This window comes from Papio anubis, chromosome 14, assembly GCF_008728515.1.
Source record: "Papio anubis isolate 15944 chromosome 14, Panubis1.0, whole genome shotgun sequence".
Classification (NCBI taxonomy): domain Eukaryota; kingdom Metazoa; phylum Chordata; class Mammalia; order Primates; family Cercopithecidae; genus Papio; species Papio anubis.
The window spans coordinates 63,299,608-63,324,300 of NC_044989.1; the positions used below are offsets into that span (position 1 = coordinate 63,299,608).

Sequence of the window (24,693 nt, forward strand, 5' to 3'; positions counted from 1 at the left end):
TTGTACAATAATAGTTGGAAACTTCTATACCCCACTCACAATAATGGATAGAACAACCAGGTAAAATTAGGAAAGTAGAGGACTTGAACAACACAGTATATGAACTAGATCTTAAAAACATACAAAAACCTGCCCAACAACAGAATACACATTTTCCCAAATGCACATGGGACATTTCCTGGATATATGTTAAGCCACAAATTAAGTTACAATAAAATTTGAAAGACAGAAACCACGCAAAGTATCTTTTCTGACAACAACAGTATGAAGTTAGAAATCAGTAACAGATGGAAAACAAACAAAAAAAAATCACAGATTTGTGTATTTTAAACTACACGCTCGTAAATAAACAGTGGATCAAAGAAGAAATCACAAGAGACTTAGAGAAAAATGAAAATAAAAACACAGCATACCAGAACTTCTGGGACACAATGAAAGCAGTGTTTAGGGGGAAATTTTTAGCAATTAACACTTATATTCAAATACAAGAAAGGGAACGCCCCATTGGTTAGAGGTTGCTGGGGTAGCGTAGAGGGCCGAGAACAACCTCTGAACCTGAAAGTGTCATGGATGTTAGATAGTACTCTGTTTTCTTACCTGTCTCCAGCCCTCATGCTTTATCTGTGCTAATGCCATGGCCTATCTTTTCCTAGGGTGGCTTTGTCCACTGCCCTAAGGTGACCAGTAACTTTATTATGCTTATAAGGCTGTGTGGTGGGAATCAAAAAGTAAGTACTCACCCTCCAAGTCCTTGCTGGTGGCCTCTAGAAAAGACTGTCTTTAATTTTATCAACACTACCTCCAAGTTTAACAACGGCTGCTTGTAGACTGTAACAAAGAGGACAGCATTCATGGGACCACTTAGGCAAGAGCAAATTGTAATGGAAGATGCGGCTTAATGTCAGGAACATGTATAGCTGATGGGATCTTACTAAATATTGTTTTCCAGTGGGGAAAAAATACAAATAAGAAAGATCCCAAATTCAGCTACCTAATGTTACAACTTAAGGAACTGGAAGAACAAACTAAACCCAAAGCTAGAAAAAGGGAGGAAATAATAAAGATTGGAGCAGCGATAAACAAAATGGAGACTAGAAAAACAATTGAGAAAATTAATGAACCCAGATGTTGATTCTTTGAAGAGATCAACAAAATTGACAAACTTTAGCTAGATAGACTAAGAATAAAAAAAGAGAAAAGACTCAACTTACGAAAATTAGAAATTAAAGTGGAGACATTACTATTTATTCCACAGAAACAAAAAGGATTATAAAAAAGTACTATGAGTAATTGTACACCAACAAATTGGATAACTTAGGTGAAATAGACAAATTCCTGGAAACAGAAGACCTACCAAAATGAAACCATGTGGAAATAGAAAATATGCATAGAGCTCTAATTAATAAGATGAATGAATCAGTAATCAAAAATCTCCCAACAAAGAAAAGCTCTAAACCTAATTCTTCACCAGTGAATTCTATCAAACATTTAAAGAAGAACCAACAGTAATTCTTCTCGAACATTTCCAAAACATTGGAGAGGGAATACTCCTTACCTCATTCTTTGAGGCCAGCATTATCCTGATACCAAAGCCAGACAAACACTACAAGAAAACAAAACTGCAGACTAATATCCCTATGAACTTTGCAAAAAATCCTCAGTATAATACTAGCAAACTAAATTCAGCAACATATTAAAAGAATTACATACCACAACCAAGTGGGATTTATGCCTGGAATGCAAGGATAATTAGACATATGAAATCAGTGTAATACACCACATTAGCAGAATGAAGGAGATAGTACCTGTAATCATCTCAATCAATGCAGAAAAAGAGAATTCTATACCCTTTCATGATTTAAAAAAAAAAAAAATTCAACATGCTAGAAATTAAAGGAACTTACCTAAACATGGTAAAAGTCATATATGAAAAACCCACAGAGAATATCGTATTCAACAGTGAAAGACTTCTATGATCAGGAACAAGGCAAGGATGCCCACTCTTGCCAGTTGTCTTCAATATAGTACTGAAAGTCCTAGCCATCACAATTAGGCAAGAAAAAGATATAAAAGGTATCCAAATCAGAAAGGAAGACATAAGATTATCTCTGTTTGCAGATGAGAATATCCTGTATATAGAAAACCCTAAAGATTCTACCAAAAAAAAAAAAATGTTGTAACTAATAAGTTCAGCAAAGTAGCATGATACAAAAACCAATCCATTGTATTTCTATATACCAACAATGAGCAATTCACAAAGGAAATTAAGAAAGTATTTTCATTAACAATAGCATCAGCCAGGCACAGAAGCTAACACCTGTAATCGTAGCACTTTGGGAGGCCAAGGCAGGATGATTGCTTGAGCTCAGGAGTTCAAGACCAGCCTGGAAAACATGGTGAAACCCCCATCTCTACAAAAAATTTTAACAATTAGCCAGGTGTGGTGGCATGCACTCATAGTCCCAGCTACTTGAGAGGCTGAGGTGAGAGGATTGCTTGAACCCAGAATGTTAAGGCTACAGTGAGTTGTCACCATGCTGCTGCACTTCAGCCTGGGCAACAGAGCAAGACCCTGTCTCAAGACAAAACAAAACAAAAAAAGCAAAAACAGTAGCATCAAAAAGAATTAAATACTTAGGAATTAACTCAACCAGAAAGGTAAAAGACTTGCACTGAAAACTATAAAACAATTCTGAAAGAAATTGAAGAAGACAGAAATAAATGAAAAGATATCCCATGTTCCTGGCTTAATAAACTTAATATTGTTAATATATCAATACCACCCAAAGAGATCTAAAAATTTAATGCAATTCTTATAAAAATCCCAATAACGTTTTTTGCAAAAATATAAAAATCCATCTTAATATTCATTTGGAATTTTAAAGAACCCAGAATAGCCAAAAACAAGCCCGGAAAAGAACAAGGGTGGAAGACTCACACTTCCTGATTTTAAAACTTACTGCACAGCTACAGTAATCAAGACAGTATGGTACTGGCATGCAGACATATAGACCAATATAATGGAATAGAGAGTCCAGAAACAAACCTCTGCATATAATAAGGTCAGTGATTTTCAGCAAGTCAAGACTATGGAGAAAAAAGAATAAAACATAGGGCAAAAATAAAACATTGGATTTGGCAGTGAGTTCTTGGGTAGACACCAAAGACACAGACAACAAAAGAAAGAAGACAAATTACACTTCATGAAAATTTAAAACTTTTGTGACTCAAAGAACACAATCCACAGAGGGAAAATATTTCTTGCCTACAAAATGGGGGAATATTTTCAAATAACATATCTGGTAAGAAGGGATTTATATCCAGAATATTTAGGAAACTCTTAAAACCAGACAACCCATTGCAAAAATAGGCAAAGGCCTTGAATAGATATTTATCCAAAGAAGACATACAAATAGCCAACTAGTATATGAAAAGATGTTCATTAGGAAATATGAATCAAAACCATAATGTGATACCATCTCACACCCATTAGGATGGCTACTATCCTCAATCCCTAAAGAAAAATCAGAAAATAACAAGTATTGGTGAGGATGTAGAAGAATTAGTACCCTTGCGCACTGATGGTGTGAATTTAAAATGATACAGTGCTGTGGAAAACTGTCATGATTCCTCAAAAAAATTAAAAATAGAGTTACCATATGATTTGGCAATCTCACTTCTGAGTATACAGTAGCACCCCCACCCCATTATTTGTGGCTTCACTTTCTGAAGTTTTAGTTGCCCATAGTCAACCATTATCCAAAAATATTAAATGGAAAATTCCAGAAATAATTCATAAGTTTTAAATTGTGCCTCATTCTAAGTAATGTGATGAAATCACACAGCATCCCTCTTCTTCCACGCAGGATGTGAATCATCTCCTTGTCCAATTTATCCATGCTTTATATGCCACCTGTTAGTCACTTAGTAGTGGCTGTTGGGATAACGTCTCAGTTATCCAATTGAAAAAGCAAAGTGTGATATATAGAGAGCTCAATACTATCCACAGTTTCAAGTGTCCCCTGGGGGTCTTAGAACATATTCCCGCCAGGTGCAGTGGCTCACACCTGTAATCCCAGCACTTTGGGAGACCAAAGCGGGAGGATCAGTTGGTCAGGAGTTCAAGACCAGCCTGGCCAACATGGTGAAATCCCATCTCTACTAAAAATAGAAAAATTACCCAGGCATGGTGATATGCACCTGTGATCCCAGCTACTTGGGAGAGTAAGGAAGGAGAATCGCTTGATCCCGGGAGATGGAGGTTGCAGTGAGCTGAGATTGTGCCACTATACTCCAGCCTGGGTGACAGAGCAAGACGGCATCTAAAAAAAAAAAAAAAGAATATATTCCCACAGAGAAGGGAAGACTACTCTATACCCAAAATAATTGAAAACAGTCTAGAAGAGATATTTGCACACCCATGTTTATGGCAGCAGTATTCACAAAATCCAAGAGGTGGAAGCATTCTAAATGTCCATTGAGAATGAATGGAGAAACAAAACGTGGTATATATCTGCAGTGGAATATTATTCAGCCTGAAAAAGGACAGAAATCTTGTCACATGCTATGACATGGATGAATCTTGAGGACATAATGCTAAATGAAATGAATTTATCACAAAAAGACAAATACTTATGAATTCACTTATATGAAATCATCAAGTTCACAGAAACAGAAAATAGAATGACGGTTACTAGGGACCAGAAGGAGGATTAAAGGAGAGTTGTTTAAGGGAGATAGAGTTTCAGTTTTACAAAATCAGAAAGTTCTGAAGATCTGTTTCAAAACAATGGAATATACTGACACTATTAACTGCATACTTAAAAATGGTTAAGGACTGGGCATGGGGCTCACACCTGTAATCTCAGCACTTTGGGAGGTCGAGGAGGGTGGATCACTTGAGATCAGGAGTTTGAGACCAGCCTGGGCAATGTGGTGGAATCCTGTCTCTACTAAGAATACAAAAATTAGCTGGGCATGATGGCATGAGCCTGTAATCCCAGCTACGTGGGAGGCTGAGGAAGGAGAATCGCTTGAACCCAGGAAAGGGAGGTTGCAGTGAGCCAGTTGTGCCACCGCACTCCAACCTGGGTGACAGAATGAGACTCCATCTCAAAAAAAAAAAAAAAAAAAAGGTTAAGATGGTAAATATTATGTGTATTTTACTACAATAAAAAGAAATTAAAAAGTTATTGAGGAGCCCAAATAACTTCTGTTTATGTGAGTTATACCTATTGCTATTTACAGTATTATAAATTAAGAGAGAAGTTTTTAAATTTTATTAATTTATTTAAAGTTATATTAAACTATTATATGACATATTAACATAAATAATGTAGTATTTTCATGAAAAACGACTGTATTTTTCAAAACAAAAACAGTTTATTGAGAAGACTGACATTGTTTTTCATTTTTGCCAGTGTCTAATATCTGGCTTAATTGAAAACAGCTTTCTGCATTCAATATGTTGTAATGTGTTTTGGTTGTACTCTGTGAAGAAAATTTGACCTTATCAAATATATAATGTTAAAGAGAATTTAAATAGTTCTCAAATGATTGGAGATTATAATTTTTGATACTACACCAAAACTCACAAATGATAGTTTCTTAAGTTAGTTTCAATGTGGAATCAAACCATACATTGGCGTATGTGGCATTTTCAACTGCATCTTTTATTGATGTGTGATTTCGTAACATTCATGCATTATTTATTTGGAAAACATTGATTCCCGTACTCATGCAGATCTTCCAAATGTTGTCACATTTGATTACACAATATTGAAAAATAACATTTGTTAATATAACCACCAATTATAGGGAAGAGGAAAGAGATTGGGATAAGAGAGAAGCACAAAAGTGGGCTAGTTTCTGAAATGTTGGCAAAGTTCCTATTCTTTTGGTATCATGATTTGATAGTAATCAGTTTGTTCTTGGCTTTATTGTTTTAAGTATGACCCCCCTAAACAATGTAGTTTATGGTTTTATATATATATAAATGGAATCATGTATACATGTTTGTACCTGTTTTCTTTTGTTCAATATTATGTTTTAGGATGTATTTCTTTTGTGCGTATCTCTAGTATTTCACTATCTGAATAGATCAAAATGTTTAAATCCATTTTATTGTTGCTGAACATTTACATTATTTTCGGATTTGGAAAATTTTAAAGTGCTGCTGTGAACATTTTTGCATATGTATTCTATTCTGTGCTGTATAAGCATGCATTTCTATAGGATATAAACCTAGGAATTGCTGGGTCATAGGATATGCACATTTTCAATTTTAGCATAATAGATGATGCCAAACTTTTTTCATCAGCCCTGTAAGAAAGCTCCCTTTGCTCCACATCCTTGCCAATACTTGGTATTTTTAATTTCATTAAAATTTAATCTCAAGAGACTTCTTAAAATTTCGGCCTTTCTGGGGAGAAGTGTGCAGTAGTACCTTGTGTAATTCTCTGAATACTGGTGTGATGGAGCAAGTTTTCACATTTACTGAATATTTGGATTTCTTCTTTTATAAAGTGTACATTCAATTTTTGCACCTTTTTATATTGATTAACTTTCCTTTTCTTACTAATTTGTGGATGTTCTTTGTATATTCTAGCTACAAACCCCTTTTTGATGGAAAATATATACAATTAATTTGGCACCAGATTTACTTAACTTTCAGGACAGGAAACATAGCATATTAGCATTAGAGCGTCAGGTATGCTAGGCTATATTTTAGTTCCTCATGTCAGTTCTTAGGTGAAAGATCAGGTGGGTAAGTGTGGACCACGCTACCTTATAAAACACAGGATCTTGTAGCAGCCCCCACACACAACTGTCAGATTCCAAAGGGACATGCTTGGTTACATGAATCACACTAAGCATAGGGAAGCTGCAGCCTTTGTTTTTCAATAGAGATATATAGTTTATTCATAGGCCTTCGAGTTAGATGCAGTTCACCAAGCTGGGGTCAGTTTTACAGTAAATAATGTTGCCTGGTAACACAGCTGACTTCTCACTTTTCGCATAATCCAATATATTTCCATGGAATTCATGTTAGAAGAAGGTAAACTTGAGAGCATTTCTTCATGGAGAAAGAGTTTAGTTAACCTTTTCTATTGGTTAGCCGTTTCTCCCTGGAAAAATAATTGATATCATTATACAAAATTGAGTCTTCTAAGCCATGAATAAATATCTCCATCTTGGCCGGGCACAGAGGCTTACGCCTGTAATCCCAGCACTTTGGGAGGCCAAGGCAGGCGGATCACGAGGTCAAGAGATGGAGACCATCCTGGCCAATGTGGTGAAACCCTGTCTACTAAAAATACAAAAAATTAGCCGGGCATGGTGGCTCGCGCCTGTAGTCCCAGCTACGTGGGAGGCTGAGGCAGGAGAATCGCTTGAACCCGGGAGACAGAGGTTGTAGTTAGCTGAGATCGCGCCAGTGCACTCCAGCCTGGGCGACAGAGCGAGACTCTGTCTCAAAAAAATATAGATAGATAGATCGATCTCCATCTCTTTAGATTTTCTTTACTTTTTCGCAGTAAATCTTGATAGTTTTTTTTTTATAGCAGTCATGTATATTGTTTTTGGATTTGTGCCAAGTACTTGACATTTTTATGCCACTATGGATGGTTTTCAAATTTTTAGTTTTTGTTTTTGTTAGTTGATAGGAATACAGTTGGTTTTATACATTGATTTTGTATCCAACACCTTGCTAAATTCTCTTATTAACTCTAATAAGTTGTAACTTCTTGTGGATGTTCTACATACTCAATTATATTATTTGTAAATAATGCTTTACAATTTTGTTTCTTTTTTAATATGTTTACCTTAATGTCTTTTTCTGACCTTAATGTACCAGCTGGGACAATGTTGAATAAAAGTGGTGACAGATGCTCAATCTCAAATATTTCACCCTTGCAATATTTGCTGTGGCCTTTTTAACAAGTTAAAGAAGATTCTATATTACAGGTTGCTAAGACTATTTGTTAGAATATAAATGGACATTATTTTATTAAATGTTCTTCTGAATCTGTTTAGATAATTATATTATATATCTTTCCTCCAAATCTGTTAATTGGTCAGGTTACCTCAATAGATATGCTGACATTAAGCCAAGTATGTGCTCTTGGGATAAGTCTGATTTGTTCAAGATGTGTTATCCTTTTTTAATAAATTACTAATATTTTCATTAAAACTTTGCCTCTATGTTCATGAGAGTTTTCTTTAATTTTGCCTTTGCCTTTTGAGTTTTGGTATAAAGGCCCATGAAATGAGATAGAGAGTAATCTCATTTTTCCAGTTTTCTATAATTTGTGTAATGTTTGAGATACTTTTTCCTTGAATGAATGTTTGGTGAAACTTATTAGTAAAGCCAACTGGAATATTCTTTGTGGGAAGGTTTTTAATTACAAACTCAATTTCTTTAACAGTTACAGAACTCTCTGGGTTTTCTATTTCTTCTTGTGTCTATTGCAGTAAGCTATACTTTTCTAAGAATTTGCTTCACTCTTTCTTTCTTGGTCACTCACATTACAGGTTTAATTTACTTAGTCCTTTCAAAGCAGCAGCTTTGGCTTTGCTGATCCTCTCTATTATATGCTTAGTTACTATGTTATTATTTTTTGCTTTTACCTTTTTATTTTACTGTTTCTACTTTTGGGGGAAGGGGATGAGGCTCATATTGCTATTTGGGAGCCCACCAAAAGTGCAACTGTACCTCTCAACTCACTCTTCTAGACTACCATTATAAAAACAGCAGAGAGTTTCACTTGCTCTTTAGTTTTCCTGTCTCTCCATGTCTTGGCTTGGAGAGAGTTGGTTGATGTTTTGTAGAAGATTAAAAAAAAAAAATTAATTATGGCACAATCTTTCTAGTAGTAGAATAACAAAGCCTAACTTCAGTTTTACCGTGAGAATAAAGTGAAGTGATTTAAATGAAAACACTTTGAAAAAAAATATAATAAGACCAATACAGATCTAAGTGTTCTCATTCTCACTGTTGCTAGTTTTTGGGTTCACCAAATGCTTAGATATATTCAAAGTTCCCTCAACCATGATTTGCAATAACTGAGGAAAGTGTCCAAGAATTAGTAGTTGAGAGACAAAAATGTGCTACAACTTAAGCAATGTTAGTATATGTCTCATTGCACTGGACTTAATTAGCTCTTGTTCTAGTTATAGCCAGTAATTTGAAATAAAACAGAATGGACAGGTTTATTAACAGAGAGATTCTTGAAGTTGAAATTGTTTGGGTTAATTGCTTTTTTTGAATCAACTAATTAAACATACAGAGGGCAGTGATCTAACCTCTGAAGACGATAAGAAGTTGACTGAGACGTTTGTTAGTATTGAAATATTTACAACTTCTGCTGAAGTCGTACAGCAGTATTATCTTGAAATGTGAAATGCGTGTTGTTTAAAAGCACAGGCTTTGGAGTGGGAACTCCTTGGTATAGGAACTCCTCTGCTTCCTGAGTAACCTCACTTTCTCCAACTGTAAATTGGAAGTAAGAGTAGCTATCTCAAAGGAGTTGTGAGGATTAAATTAGCTTATCTGTGTAAAGGTCTTAACTTTGTGGGACATAATAGGTGCTCAGTATATAGTTTATGAATTGATGAAAAATTAATAAGCCTTTTTGTAGAGAGAAGAACTGAATATATTACAATAAAATGAAAATCTATTAAGTGCTACAGGAAGAACACAAAGAATCAAAGGAACACTGAAAAAGGCTTCCTACTGAATGGGAATTGGGAGGAGATTTCGTGTAAGAGATGACATTTGAACTAAATCTTGAAGGTTTGAAGATAGAGTGGAATTGCAGCAGTTGTGCTTGGGACAGAAGATATTTCATGTGGAGGTGATGATGTGTATGATCCAAGATTGGTGGAGATGGGAGACCTGGAGTTTAGGCAGGGAAGCATAGGGATTTTAAAGGATGGTGAGTAATGCTAGAGAGTAAATACATTGAGAAAGATTTGGGATTCAATGCTTAGAAGTATTTTGACATCATTTTGTATGTTCTTGAGAGCCATTAGAGACTTTAAGCTGTGCTTTAAGAAGACCAATGCTGTGATATGGGTTGGTTACAGGGGGGATTTGGAAGAAGGAAGACCTATTAGGAAGATTTTGCAATAGGCAAAAGGAGATAGATTATAAAAACCTTACAAAATATGAGCAAAACTGCCTGTAAATTAACTGGTAAGAGATGATACATGAAGGAAGAATTGAAAGGTGATTCTGACATTAAAAATCTAAACAATTGGGACAATAGCTGTATCATTTGCAAACACAGTGAAACTGAGCAGGTTGTAAAGAAAGATCACAATTAGAGTTTTGAACATACTGAGTTTAAATTTTGTATGATAGAAAGGACAGCCAACTGGAAATGTCAACTTGAGATAGTTTGAACTATAAATATTTGGGAATCATCTGCATGGAAGTAATAGTTGGAATCCTGGGAATGAATCAGCTCAAAGTGTGGTAGAAAACTATTTAGAGCAATGCCTAGAGGAATATGTGGCTGTATCCATGGAAGAAGGGCAGACAGCAAAAGAGAAGGAAACTATAGTTAGAGGGATAGAGCAGAAAAAATAGAACTGACATTTCTTATTAAAATTTAAGAAAATTTGCAAGTTATTTGACTACGTTTTCTGAAAGAAAGCTATTGCCATTATTAGGAAGAATAACTGGGTAGCTTTATTGCCTTTAACATGTAATCTATATTAAACAGAAATAATGCATTAAAATTCGTTATATTTGCAAGTGTATTTCTACCTTTTATGGACAGATTTTTGTGTCTTTCTTTCTTTGGAAAGCAACAAATTACAAAGTCATTTAGAGCTTCTTTTTTCACCCACCCTATAGAAATAGATACATTGCCAAGCATTGCAAGTGCCGTATTTTCCACATAGAATATCTAGGTGTCAAGATTATTTTCTAGTTAAAGCTTTGTTGGGGGGGAAAAAAAAAGAAAGAAAGAAGAAAAGGAAAAAACTTTTTATGATCTTGAAGAAATTCATGGCCTTTGAAATTTCTAGAAGAGCCTCAAAAAATAGAAATTCCTGCTGATAATGCATTGGTGGTGGTAATAATTGCAATTCATATTAACTGAATGGTACTGTTTGCCATACATTGTTCTAAGTGTTTTACATGCATTTTTTTCATATAACAGTATTTACTGAGTACCTATGCTCTACCAGGCACTGTTCTGGGCATTTGATTTAGGTTAATAAATAAAACAAACTAACATTTTTGCTCTCGTGGACATCTTATTTAGTGAGAGCAGACAGATAATAACCAGTAAGCATAATAAATAAAGTATATGGACTCTAAGAAGATGATAAGTCCGTGGAAAAAATAGAGCAGGGTAAGTGGATTCAGGAGTGCTGAACTGGGACTGGGTGATGGAGGTGGATTGCTTTTTTTCTTTTCTTTTTTTTTGAGATGGAGTCTTACTCTGTCTCCCAGACTGGAGTACAGTGGTGCGATCTCGGCTCACTGCAACCTCTGCCTGCTGGTTCAAGCAGTTCTTCTGCCTCAGCCTCCCTAGGAGCTGGGACTACAGACACGTGCCACCATGCCCAGCTAATTTTTTGTATTTTTAGTACAGACAGGGTTTCACCATGCTGGCCAGGCCGGTCTTGAACTCCTGACCAAATGATCTGCCCACCTTGGCCTCCCAAAGTGCTGGGATTACAGGTGTGAACCACCACGCCTGACCAGATTGCATTATTAAGTAGGATGGTCAGAATAGGCCTAATGGAGAAGATTGCATTGGAGTTAACCATGCAGTTATCTGAGAGAGTACCAAGCAAATGGAGCAATCTGTGCAAAGGCCCCAAGGTAGAAACATGTCTGCGATATCCAAGGAACAACAAAGAGATTAATATGATTCCATTTTGAGGAAGATATGGTTTCAGGCATGATGGAGCTACAGTCCATTGGCTCCTATTCCTGACTCATGGCTGTTTGCTCTCTCCAAGGAACACGTAGGTTAGGAAACTGTATTATAGCCATAAGTTTAAATACTGGTGGAACCAAAGGTGGTGATTCACTGAATTAGAATTCCCCTAACCAGCTGCAGTATAAAAATCCCTGAAGAACATGTGTGCTGACTTGATCAGAGGCACAAAGGAAAAGAATCTCAAAGTGAAAGGACCAGTTGGGATGCCTACCAAGACTTTGAGAATCACTACAAGAAAAACAGCTGTGGTAAAGGTTCTAAGACATGGAATCACTCCCAGAAGAGCATGCGCAAACAGTTTGTTGACTTGCACAGTCCTTCTGAGATTGTTAAATAGATTTCTTTGATCCGTACTGAGCCAAGAGTTGAGGTTGAAGTCACCATAGCAGATGCTTAGGTCAGCTATTTTAATAAATTATCAGTTGTTTTTTTCTTTTTAAGAGGTCAATATGGTTCAGAGTGTTTAAGGGAGAGAGCAGTAGTTAAGATCAGAGAGGAAATGGACATGGGGAGAGTGAGGCAGATCTTGTTACTAAACCCTATGAGATATGTACCACTATAATCTGCACTTTACAGATGAGGAAACTGAGATACAGACAAGTCAAGTAACCTGCCACATCTACTGTAAAATCAAGAGCCAGCTGTAACAACAGTTTCATCCAATTATGTACTGAAGGTTTCAAAATGATTTAATTGTTAATTCCTTTATGGCTTTCTGTAAAATATTAGGTAAAAGATCAGTTCTGGAGTAGATGATTTCATTTAACAATGGCTCTATGATTTTCTTTCTTTGTAAACCACCATGACCATTTATAGGGCTTGTTGTAATTTCATCAAAGTTTCTTCAATTGCGTATGACTTCTTTTTGTTGGAAGTACAATAAGCATCCCTTAATACAAGGCTTTTGTATTAGAACCAATTTAAATTTTGGTTTAGTTCTTCTAGCCTTTTCATATTGAGCCTTCTTAGAAACAGAGATACAGTCATAATCATAATGATGTAATATGTTTTCTTTATTTCTTACATACAGAAATCTATTCTAGATCATAATATAGTGATAATGTCATTTATACATTACCTATGGACATGCTACTGATAATTGAAATGAATCAGTGTAATGATAGTTACAGATTATCTGGCCCATGTATGTATTACCCATGCTTGGAGTGAATCAATACCTTAATAATATAATTTGATATAGAAAAACAATTTAATAAAGACAATTCTTTAAACAATGGAAAGTGTAAGAAAAAAAATGTTTATGCCTACCTAGTTCAGTGATCCCCTAACTCATCCATAAAACACTCTTCACTTTACTTCCAGGTTAAATGACTAGAGGGATTTGAAAGTCAGTGGATCCTTACATGAAAAGATATTTAATAGTTCACTTTTACACATGTTAGATTGCTAGTTAGCTATTATTTTCTAAAGTAAATTTAGTATATTGGGATTCTGTTTTTATCTACTTCATTATATTAAGTAGAATTGATCCAAACTGTTGATTTTTATGACCTGTGAGCTTTTCAGCGTTGACTTCGTAGAAATGATCATTTAAGGAACAGTACTTTGCTAGATTTATGGTTGTTTACATAATATTTTGTTAATCTGACAGTTAATAAAAAATGGGAAGTTATTGTAGTGGTGTTTCATAGTAGTCTTCTCACAGAAGCAGTGAATGCATAAATCATAATTATGTGGGGTTGATGATTTTAATTGTTTGGTACTAACATGCTTTTGTCAAGTGGGGGCATCATTGATCTTTCTTAAGTAAGCAGTGTAGTAAGAATGCTTTGCTTTTTAAACTTAAATGATATTAGGAGTAAATACTTGTTCTCTTTTCATTTTACTTTAGAGGACCTCTATTTAATATGTAAGTTTTCTTATAATAGCTAGCACTTCTAATTAATAGCAAGATTTAAAGTCCAGAAACATTTAACAGTTTTCTTTGTAGTTTCCAATTGTACTAGCCTATAAGGTTACCATCACAAAATGCAGTTGTTATTCAGTAAAAGAAAATGACATGGTTTTAATAATAATAAAAGTTTAGAATAAAATTGTTATTATATAGTCTTAAGTTTGTTATTATTGATGTTTTAAGTATATGAACAAGGGTAAAAGTATATACTTATGATTTAAAACACACACACTACTAACTCACCTAGTATTCAAAAGTAGCTCTCAGTGATAATTAGAAAATATTTTGAGCATATCCAAAATACATACTGTTGTGTGCTGTTGCCACCAACACCTGTTGCTAATAACTCTAAAACTGTTTTGCCATCATTAAATTTATATAAGAAGCATGTTTGAATATGGTTATCATTGTGCTGTTTACTTAAAATGCATATATGAGTAATGTATTTTTAAAACTAATGATAATTTTAATCTCTCCACTACTAGAAATTTGTGTTACATTTGGACCTTGAAATACATTATTTTTAACCTAGTCAAAAAGGAACCATATTTGTACATGATTGCATTTGGGGGAAATTTTGAGGGTGTGCGAGTTACAAAGGTATTTAGCCTTAAATATTTCAAAACTTTAACATGATGTTTCCATCAGTAAAGCTCCTGGCCTGTTCTTATGTATAAGTTTAAAATCTTGCATATCTACATCCTTGTCAGGCAAATGCCAAGGGCTAAAACTGGAGATAATTTAAGATTTATGTCTCCCTCTTGGAGGTTGCAGTTGTCGTGAATTTACAGTTGTGAAGGATCTAAACTGACATCAAAGTGTTCAAATGATCTGATTAGGTCAATTAATGTTGATTTTCATCTTCCATTAAATTCTTTTAATGTCTTCCTCTTTTCATTTTTTTTTAGCCAAGCCCTATACCAAGTCCTGTTTTGGGGCGAAAGCCAAATGCTAGTCAGTCTTTGCTTGTATGGTGTAAAGAAGTTACAAAGAACTATCGAGGAGTAAAAATCACCAATTTTACTACATCGTGGAGAAATGGTTTATCTTTTTGTGCAATATTACACCACTTTAGACCAGATTTAATGTAAGTAGAAACATTTTCCATTCCCTATGAATATTTTGTACATAATAGACATTTTTTAAAAGAACATAAAGTAATTTCTTAGCACATGTCCTGAAATAATTTGTATTTATTTTATTACCCCCACCTCTTGCTTTTGAGAGATGTATGTCAGAAAGCTTTTCCTTTTTCATACCTAAAAACAATCCCTTCTCTTTTTAAAGAAAATGGTGGCTGGGCGTGGTGGCTCATACCTGTAATATCAGCACTTTGAGAGGCCAAGGCGGGGGGATCACCTGAGGTCAGGAGTTCGAGACCAGCCTGACTGACATGGAGAAACCCTGTCTCTACTAAAAATACAAAATTAGCCAGGTGTGGTGGTGCATGCCTGTAATCCCAGCTACTCGGGAGGCTGAGGCAGGAGAATCTCTTGAACCCGGGAGGCGGAGGTTTCGGTGAGCCAAGATCATGCCATTGCACTCCAGCCTGGGCAACAAGAGCAAAACTCTGTCTCAAAAAAAAAAAAAAAAAAGAAAATGGTTTTTCTCCTTAATCTCAAAGAACTGACTTCAAATTATTATGAAAATTGTGTTAGTGTTAAAATGAGATGAGATAAATAAGCCGGTAATTCTTTATATTGACAACAAGGGATTACCTCATGGTAAATTTGGTTGTCAAGGCTAGTCTTTGGTCCCCTGCCTTAACCTCTCTTTTAGATGGAAAGCTTCAGGCAGTGAAACGTGTAATCACTATTTTTATTCATTTATTTATTTATTTCCTTAATTTTCCACACTATTAGTTTTGTTGATTGAATTGCTGTGAAATTGCTAGTTACTCTTTAGTATTATTGAATGTCAAATTTTTAGATTCAGTTTGTTTTAAGATCAGCTGTTTTTATCAAATACTATATGTACCCACTGTGCTATTTTCTCCCTCAGTGACTACAAGTCTCTGAATCCTCAAGATATTAAAGAGAACAACAAAAAGGTAAGAATTGATGCGCAAGAAAAATACGCAGTTTCCATTTTGGCTTCTCTGAAAGTCTTTATTAATTTGGAGAAAGTGAGGCAGTTTTACGAGGTCATAACTACAACTCACAGAGTGTTGTCTGCTTACTGCAGTACATTAGGATACATGGTTTACTCTGGTTTATCATGAACTTTTAAAGACTGTAAGTGCCAGGTTGGCATCATATTATAATATGCAAATTATCTTTTTAACTGTTGAATATTTGTTAAAGCATAGTGCTTTTATTCTGAGATTTGGCTTTTTAAAAATGCACCCAAAACTGTTGTGCCATAGCTGTTATGTAAGTTTAGAAAAATATGTTGGTTGGGGATGAGAAGAAGAGCCTAATGGGTAAGCAAGAGAGAATACTTAGGTTCTGAGAAGCAAAAAGATATAAACCTTGGTTCTTTTCATTTTCTGGTAAACCGTATACAATTATGCGCTGCGTAACAACGTTTTGGTCAAAAACAGACCACGTAGATGGTGATGTACTGTAAGATTATAATACTTTGTTTTTACTGTACCTTTTCTATGTTCAGATGAACAAATACTTACCATTGTATTACAGTTACCTACACTATTCAGTATAGGAATATGCTTTGCAGTTTTGTAGCTTAGGAGCAATAAGCTATACTGCATAGCCTAGGTATGTAGTAGGCTGTACCATCTAGGTTTGTGTAAGCACCCACTGTGCTGTTTACACAACAACAAAATCGCCTGACAGTGCATTTCTCAGCACATATCCCCATTGTTAAGCAACACATGACTATATTTTCCCATATAATTAATCAATGTATTGAGATCAGAGCTTCCCAACTGGTATAGGGCAAGGGGATATTGATCCTTTCAGCCTTCAGGGCATCTGTGTAAGGCTGAGTTGCTGGAGCCCTGGACCAGCTAACTGTGGCCACAGGCTGACTTATCTGTTTACCCCAGCACACAGAATGTGTGTTCTGTGTGCAAGGAGGGAAGCACCTAACTCAGCACACAGTAGGGCACTGAATGTTTTTTTCTACTGAATTGAATTCTTCAACTGAAAAATTAATGAAATTTATTGTTGTCTTAGAACAGGAGTTCTTAACCTGTGATCTGTGGGTAGAAATCAGGGTGTTCTTTCTTGAACATGGTTGAGGGAAAAAATACATTTTACTTTCATAATTCCTCAACTGAAATTTAGCATTTCCTTTAACTATGAATTTAGGCAATAAACCACCATAGTGTTAGCCATGGCTGAAACTTTGTCACCTTTAGAAATCACAGATATTTTCGATATTTTCATGTCATGCTATAGTTGTTGCTGCAGATATCTGCAAATACCTTTTAAGCTTATAACGTCTTCAGATTAATTAGTGCAGTCATAAAAAGCACATATATTACTACTTCCCAAATTCATTTTAAGTAATACTTTCATAGGTGTATTTTTCAGTATAATTGGTTTCTTTTGTAATTCTATATGTTTTATCCATGTAAAACATTATTCTGAGAAGGGACCCATTGCCAAAAGGGTTCATGAGACAAAGTGGTTAATAGCCTCTGGTCTAAAGTTCTTAACATACTTTAAATTAAATAATTAAAATGACTGGTGATACAAAGTCTTAGAACCTTGATAGAAGTTCAGTTAACAAGTCTTTAAATCAAAACAATTTTTCACTTGTATTGCTCTCTAAAACCAAAAATGTGTATTGCCATCAAAAAGGTTTTGTTTCTTCAGCCTGGGGAATGTAGCAAGACCCCATCTCTACAAAAAATGAAAATGTTAGCTCAGCATGGTGGCAGGCACCTGTAGTCCCAGCTACTTGGGAGGATGAGGTGGGAGAATCGCTGGAGCCCAGGAGCCCAAGGCTGCAGTGAGCTAGGATCACGCCACTGCTCTCCAGCCTGGTTGACAGAGCAAGACCCTGTGTCCAAAAACAAACAAACAATCAAAAATGCTTGTTTTTTTGCAAATGCATAATGCTGGCCGTAGAGCAATAAAAACCTGGCAGTTTCTATTGAAATATGCCACCAAAAAAAGATAATCTTTAAAAATCAGTATAGTTTTCTTGTAGAAATCACCCTTCAGATGGGCATGTTACAAAGTAAATTGTTCTCATGAATTATTTCTTGTATAATTTTGGAGAGCCTGTGTCTATTAAAGTGAAGTGCTTCTTTTTCATTAATTACAATTAAATTATATCTTTGGGTATGGCAGTACTTTACCTCCATTTTCTTACATTTGAACAAAATGCTAAGCCAATTTAAATACAGACATGAGCATTATAAAATAAACCATTTTTTAAAGTGGATGTTTCACCTTACTGTTCAAAATTTTGAAAAGAAAATATTGTTGATTCTACCTCGTTATAAATGTGTGAAGAATATGGGGAATCTCATTAAGGCTTAAGTCACACTTCTTTACATTAGCTTTTCATTAACTTAATAATGGTAAGCATACTTTGGATTTACATATTACTCCATACGGAAGACCATCCCATTAAAAATTTTTTTCAGTTAGATCTTCCAGTACAGACAATCATGGCTTTTGAAAGGCTTTATCTTTGATGATTCTATTCATTGTATTATTGAATAAATAATTGTTTTTACATCGTCTTTCCTTTCATCATTTGCTGCTTCTTACCTGATAGCTACATTGAGTTGCTACCTGCAAATTACTTCTAGCTTCACACAGTTCTTCCCAATAACCCCATGTGCCCCTGAATGAACTTAAAGCACCATAGGAAAACAATGCCTGTGTCTTAAATTTCATACAGATGCATAACATAACTGGCAGTAACTCCTCCTTACCAATTTAATAACATGTAGGAATGAATAAGATAATTTTCTTAGAAAGACCTCTTTTTTCACCCCACACAAACAGGTAAAAAACAGTAGGTAGTTGACCAGGGCAGAAGAGATTAAGCTTTGGGAAAAGTCCTTTATAAAGCGTAAACCTTGCTTACAAGAAACCTAGTTTGTTTTTAATTTTTTTTTTTAGTGTAATTAGTGTATATAAAATGAAATGCTACCTGAAGCAAAACACCAGCAGGAGTTTCCCCACAAGGAAGCTAATCATTTCCCCGGGTCTGTAAAAAGTGCTGAATAAAAAAAGGCATTTTCCTGTGACATCTGATCTTAACCAATATGTCAGTGTTTTTAGATAATTTGGGAATGTTTAGAATACTGCCTGTGGTGCTTTCCCTGATGGCCTGCTATTGATGCCTGTCAGTCAAGTTGTCAAGACACATGAAAAGGAAAATGACTTCAATTTTCCTAAAACTTGTAAAATAACAAACAAGCCTATACATGCACACCAACTGAGTCATTCTCTCTAGTAAATATTTTGAGGTACCTATATTATGAAGCCTAGTGCTGTGAAAATTGAAGAGGTTTTAATATCACAATTTATTTTTCATTTTCTTTCTTACTTGTTCCTTAATGTTTGTTAAACTACAAGAATATGAGACAAAGATTAAATTCAAACGTAGAAATGTACTTTAACAAGTAAGTGCAGAAGACTGATTCCTTCTGAATTGTTACATAGTTTCCTACATGTCTTTTAAGAAAAAATTTGAATTATGATCCTAGGTTCCTAAAAAGAGTAAACATTTTACGTCTCAGAGCAAGAATATATCTAGAGGGTTCTTTCTTTCTCTGAGAGTATATCTAAACCTTTAGCCATACTTTTAATGCTTCCTAGCAACACAATGCTGTTTTCAAGGGTTAGTTCAGGATAGTAATAATTAATTGTAAATTGAGAAACAGCTTTGATTATTCAAAACTAGAAAAACCTGATGTGCCATAGTCATTTAAAGGCTAACAAAAATAATACAATGCAGCCTTACATTCTCAACTAGGTTGTAGTACTCAGAACATTTCATTCTTTCCAAAACGAATGAATTAAAATGAAGTCACTCTTTTCATTATGAAAATCAGTCTTAATTGAGCATTTAAAAAATGTTTCTGTTTCTACACTTAAATTGCATTTATTTGTATTTTATATCAGGTAATCTAGTAGTTGGTTCTTTTGACTTATCTAGCTGTGCTTTTCTTCACAAATCACTGCAATTACATGACCGTGGAAAAGAGAGGTTGATAGAAATGATAAAGCTCAATATGGATTAGTCTAATGTTTCTTTATACTTTAGTTCCTTATCTTAAAAGTCCATTCTCAGAGTTTTAAAAAATTTAACTCTCATTTTTGCTTATTTCCTTTATTGGAAAAAATATTTTAATTCTTATTTATTACACTTTTTTCTCTTGCCTCTCCCCCTACTTTTACACATGTCTGACTTTTGGAAATTTGTTATTTTCATATGACATAATGTCGATAACATATACCCTCCAATAACAACAACAACAACAATTAAAAATGTGCTCTTTTTAAAATGTATGAATTATGTGAACTGTTCAACATATCTTTTGTTTTTCCTTCCTTTGAAGGCATACGATGGATTTGCCAGCATAGGAATTTCCCGATTATTGGAACCTTCTGATATGGTATTATTAGCAATTCCTGATAAACTGACTGTTATGACTTATCTCTATCAAATAAGGGCACATTTCAGTGGCCAAGAGCTAAATGTTGTTCAGATAGAGGAAAACAGCAGTAAAAGCACATATAAAGTTGGAAACTACGAAACAGATACAAACAGTTCTGTTGATCAAGAAAAATTCTATGCAGAGCTTAGTGATCTGAAGCGGGAGCCTGAACTACAACAGCCCATCAGCGGAGCAGTAGACTTCTTATCACAGGATGACTCTGTATTCGTTAATGATAGTGGGGTTGGAGAGTCAGAAAGTGAGCGTCAAACTCCTGATGATCACCTTAGTCCAAGCACAGCCTCCCCTTACTGTCGCAGGACTAAAAGTGACACAGAACCCCAGAAGTCTCAGCAGAGCTCTGGAAGGACTTCAGGATCTGATGACCCTGGAATATGTTCCAATACAGATTCAACCCAAGCACAGGTTTTGTTAGGCAAAAAGAGACTATTGAAAGCTGAGACTTTAGAATTGAGTGACTTATATGTTAGTGATAAGAAGAAGGATATGTCTCCACCCTTTATTTGTGAGGAGACAGATGAACAAAAGCTTCAAACTCTAGACATCAGTAGTAACTTGGAGAAAGAAAAATTAGAGAATTCCAGATCCTTAGAATGCAGATCAGATCCAGAATCGCCTATCAAAAAAACGAGTTTATCTCCTACTTCTAAACTTGGATACTCATATAGTAGAGATCTAGACCTTGCAAAGAAAAAACATGCTTCCCTGAGGCAGACGGAGTCTGATCCAGATGCTGATAGAACCACTTTAAATCATGCAGATCATTCATCAAAAATAGTCCAGGTAAGTGAATTAGAATGCTGAATACTATATTTAGTAATTATTCTCTGGTTTTGTTTCTTTTTGCATTCATAGATGTTGCAAATGATTAAAGGTGAAGTGTAATGTCTATTGTAAAAATTCCTGAGGCATCCAGTAGTGTGCGCCAAAGTCCCCACTATTTGGGAGGCTGAGGAAAGAGGATTGCTTTGGCCTAGGAGTTTGAAACCAGCCTGGGTAACATAGCGAGTCCCTGTCTCAAGAAAAGAAAAACCTGAAATATACTTGCTTTATATTTAAGATTTATGATATAATATTTTAAGCCTACAAATCCCAATTTCAACATTGAAGGATATTGTGTAATAAGACTATGAAAAAAAAGTTGAAGGATAAAGAATGTCAACTTTTCAAATAAAAATATTACTTATAAAAACAATATTCTACTATAAAATAAGTCAAAGTTGTTTCAATATTCCATTTAATAAGAACATCATTATAAAAATATATAATGCCAAATTAAATATTTCCCATTTTAAGCATTTTCCTTAGATATTTTAATTGGTTTATTTAGTCCCATCATTATTTGTGGTTAAATATCCCAGCAGCATCCAAATTTCTCCTCATGAAGGGAATATTGTACAGTTTTAACCTTTCTCTTACTGATGATATTAATAATTTACTGTTTTTACTTGTATCTCTGGTATAGTCAGTTATAAGATATACTATTATTTTATGTACTACAGCAAAAAAGAACAACATTGTCAATAAAATTATGATACGTGGTTTTCCTATCACTCAGAATTTTTATATCTATTGAAAGAGCTCTTTTAGACTTATTTAGGCATAATTTGATCATATTAACACTCTTACGTATACATAAGGAGGAAATTTTAGGCAAAATAAATTGATTAAGGTATTCCTAAAAGTTTTTCACATTTAGAATCCAACTCTTCTGAATCACTTTTTGATTTAGAGTTGTTGGTATTCCTTTTTTTTTTTTTTTTTTTTTTCTGCACAGTTATCGTCTGTGCTATCAAAAGCATTGTTACAGTACATGGTTCTCAAAGCCAGATTTGGGGGCCTCTGAAGTTCTCCGAGTCCCTCTCAGAGAACACCCGAAGTTAAAGCTATTTTCATAATAATACTAGGGCATTATTTGCCTTCATGACACTCATTCTCTCACAAGAGTATAATGGCATTTTCTGAAAGTTACATGATTTGTGATATCTCAACAGATCGAATATAAAAGTAGATATAGGAATTCAGCTGCTTTTATATTGAGATTTATAAAATATGTAAAATAATGCCATCCTTCTCAATTTTTGTTTTTTAAGTAATTATTTTCTATTAAAATGTGTTAACATCTAATGAGTTAACTGTGGCTACTTCTAAATGAAAAAAGTAAGTATTTTAAAATTGTATCAGTTTTAATATCAAAAATGACAAATGTCAATAGATATAATCTATATAAGCAAGAGTTTTTTGGGATCCTCAGTAATTTTTAAGAATATATGGGGATTTTGAGACCAAAAAATTGGAGAACCTCTGATTTTTTTTTTTTTTTGAAACAGAGTTTTGCTCTTGTTGCCCAAGCTGGAGTGCAATGGCACCATCTTGGCTCACCGCAACCTCTGCCTCCCAGGTTCAAGCAATTCTCCTGCCTCAGCCTCCCGAGAAGCTGGGATTACAGGCATGCGCCACCACACCCGGCTACTTTCGTATTTTTAGTAGAGACGGGGTTTCTCCATGTTGGTCAGACTGGTCTCAAACTCCTGACCTCAGGTGATCCACCCACCTCGGCCTCCCAAAGTGCTGAGATTACAGGTGTGAGCCACCATGTCCGGCCTGAACCTCTGAATTCATAGCATTTCTCCACAACTGTCTCTGGGATTTTCTTCCAGGTCAGTATACTCATTTATAATAGCACTGTCTTGGCTTTACCAGAAGGTCTCAATAGAAGATTTTTAGACAGTAATCTGGAGTTGTGTTTCTTTCTCACATAGTCCTCAAGTGGTGTTGACTGAAACATCAAGGAATTGTCATCATGCCAACAGAAATATCAAACAATATATATATAGATAGACAACCATGTCTTGACTGCCACCTGAATGACAGAGAGTGTAAGATTCTGCCATTTATAAGGTTTCAGAGGTGTCAAAAAAGAATTTACATATTAGAATTAAAGAAGTATACTAGCTGTCAAAGCAAGCCCCTGTTCTCCTAATCATAAACCTCAAATCAAAAGTCCTAAGTAGCTAAATCTCTCTGAAAGCTTTCAGGACAGCATAATGTCCACGCATAGTAGATAATCAATAAACATCTAGTGAATGACAATTACAAGAACTTGATGACCCTAACTTGTAATATTCAATACAGATTTTTATTTTGTTTTTTTGCGGGGCGATGGAGTCTTGCCCTGTCACCCAGGCTAGAGTGCAGTGGTGTGATCTTACCTCACTACAACCTTCGCCTCCTGGGTTCAAGTGATTCTCCTGCCTCAACCTCCCGAGTAGCTGAGACTACAGGTGTGTACCACCATGCCCAGTTAATTTTTGTATTTTTAGTAGAGATGGGATTTCACCACGTTGGCTAGGCTGGTCTCGAACTCCTGACCTCAGGTAATCCTCCTGCTTCACTCTCCCAAAGTGCTGGGATTACAGACGTGAGCCACCGCACCTGGCCAAATTTTTCTTAAAAACCAGATTTTTAAGGCAAATATGTTTAGTTAAAACTAGAAATTGATTGATACTTAAAATGTTAAAATACCCTGGACTGGGAATCAGTAAGCCTGGATTCTTGTTTTGGCTCTCCCAATAAATTAGTAATGACATGTTAACTAGCTATTTAGCCTCTCTCAATCTTATTTTCCATGTATGTTAAATGAAGTAATCTTTAAGAACCCCTTTAGCTGTGAAACTATCATTCTGTGATTCTATTCAGATGATTAAAGTGTACTGGATGATAGAAGCAACGTCTATTCATAGCTCCATATATGTTTTCTCTTTGGCCATTGACTTATTCAGAATTTTGCTTAGGGTAAGTTTAAAGGTTTTTATTGACACTGGATTGGCAAAAGTAAAGTCTAACAATAAACACTGTAATATAGGTGCTGACATTTGGTAGGCTTTTAAAATTGTATATAGCAGCTGAATTTTGGACAATTAAAAATCTGTTTCTCTTTTGTACACAGTATTTCAATTCTCAGATACACATCTTCTTACATTTTAACTTCTCAATCAATATGTTATTTATAATAGATAGTATATTAGAGTTTAATTGACGTTTGTTCTTAGTAGTTCATAAAATAATAGTAATTCTTACAATTAAAACCATTGGATTAGAGGAAATTTAGTAACTTTAATATGACTTTGTATACTTAACAAAGTCATAATATTGTCCATTTGGGTGCCTAATACATGTGATGACAGTTATCTATCTTACACATATCT

The 24,693-nt window shown here is 34.9% G+C and overlaps 1 protein-coding gene across 14 annotated transcripts in view; it reads left to right on the forward strand.

Moving 5' to 3' along the window:
• Positions 1–24,693, forward strand: part of EHBP1 (EH domain binding protein 1) — a 402,091-nt gene that overhangs the window by 285,232 nt on the left and 92,166 nt on the right. For all 14 annotated transcript variants that reach the window (XM_009184288.4, XM_009184284.3, XM_009184285.4 and 11 more), the window contains 3 exons: positions 14,784–14,962; positions 15,877–15,925; positions 20,366–21,268. In XM_009184288.4, coding sequence (XP_009182552.1) covers positions 14,784–14,962; positions 15,877–15,925; positions 20,366–21,268 — 1,131 coding nt within the window. The remainder of the gene's footprint in view (positions 1–14,783; positions 14,963–15,876; positions 15,926–20,365; positions 21,269–24,693) is intronic.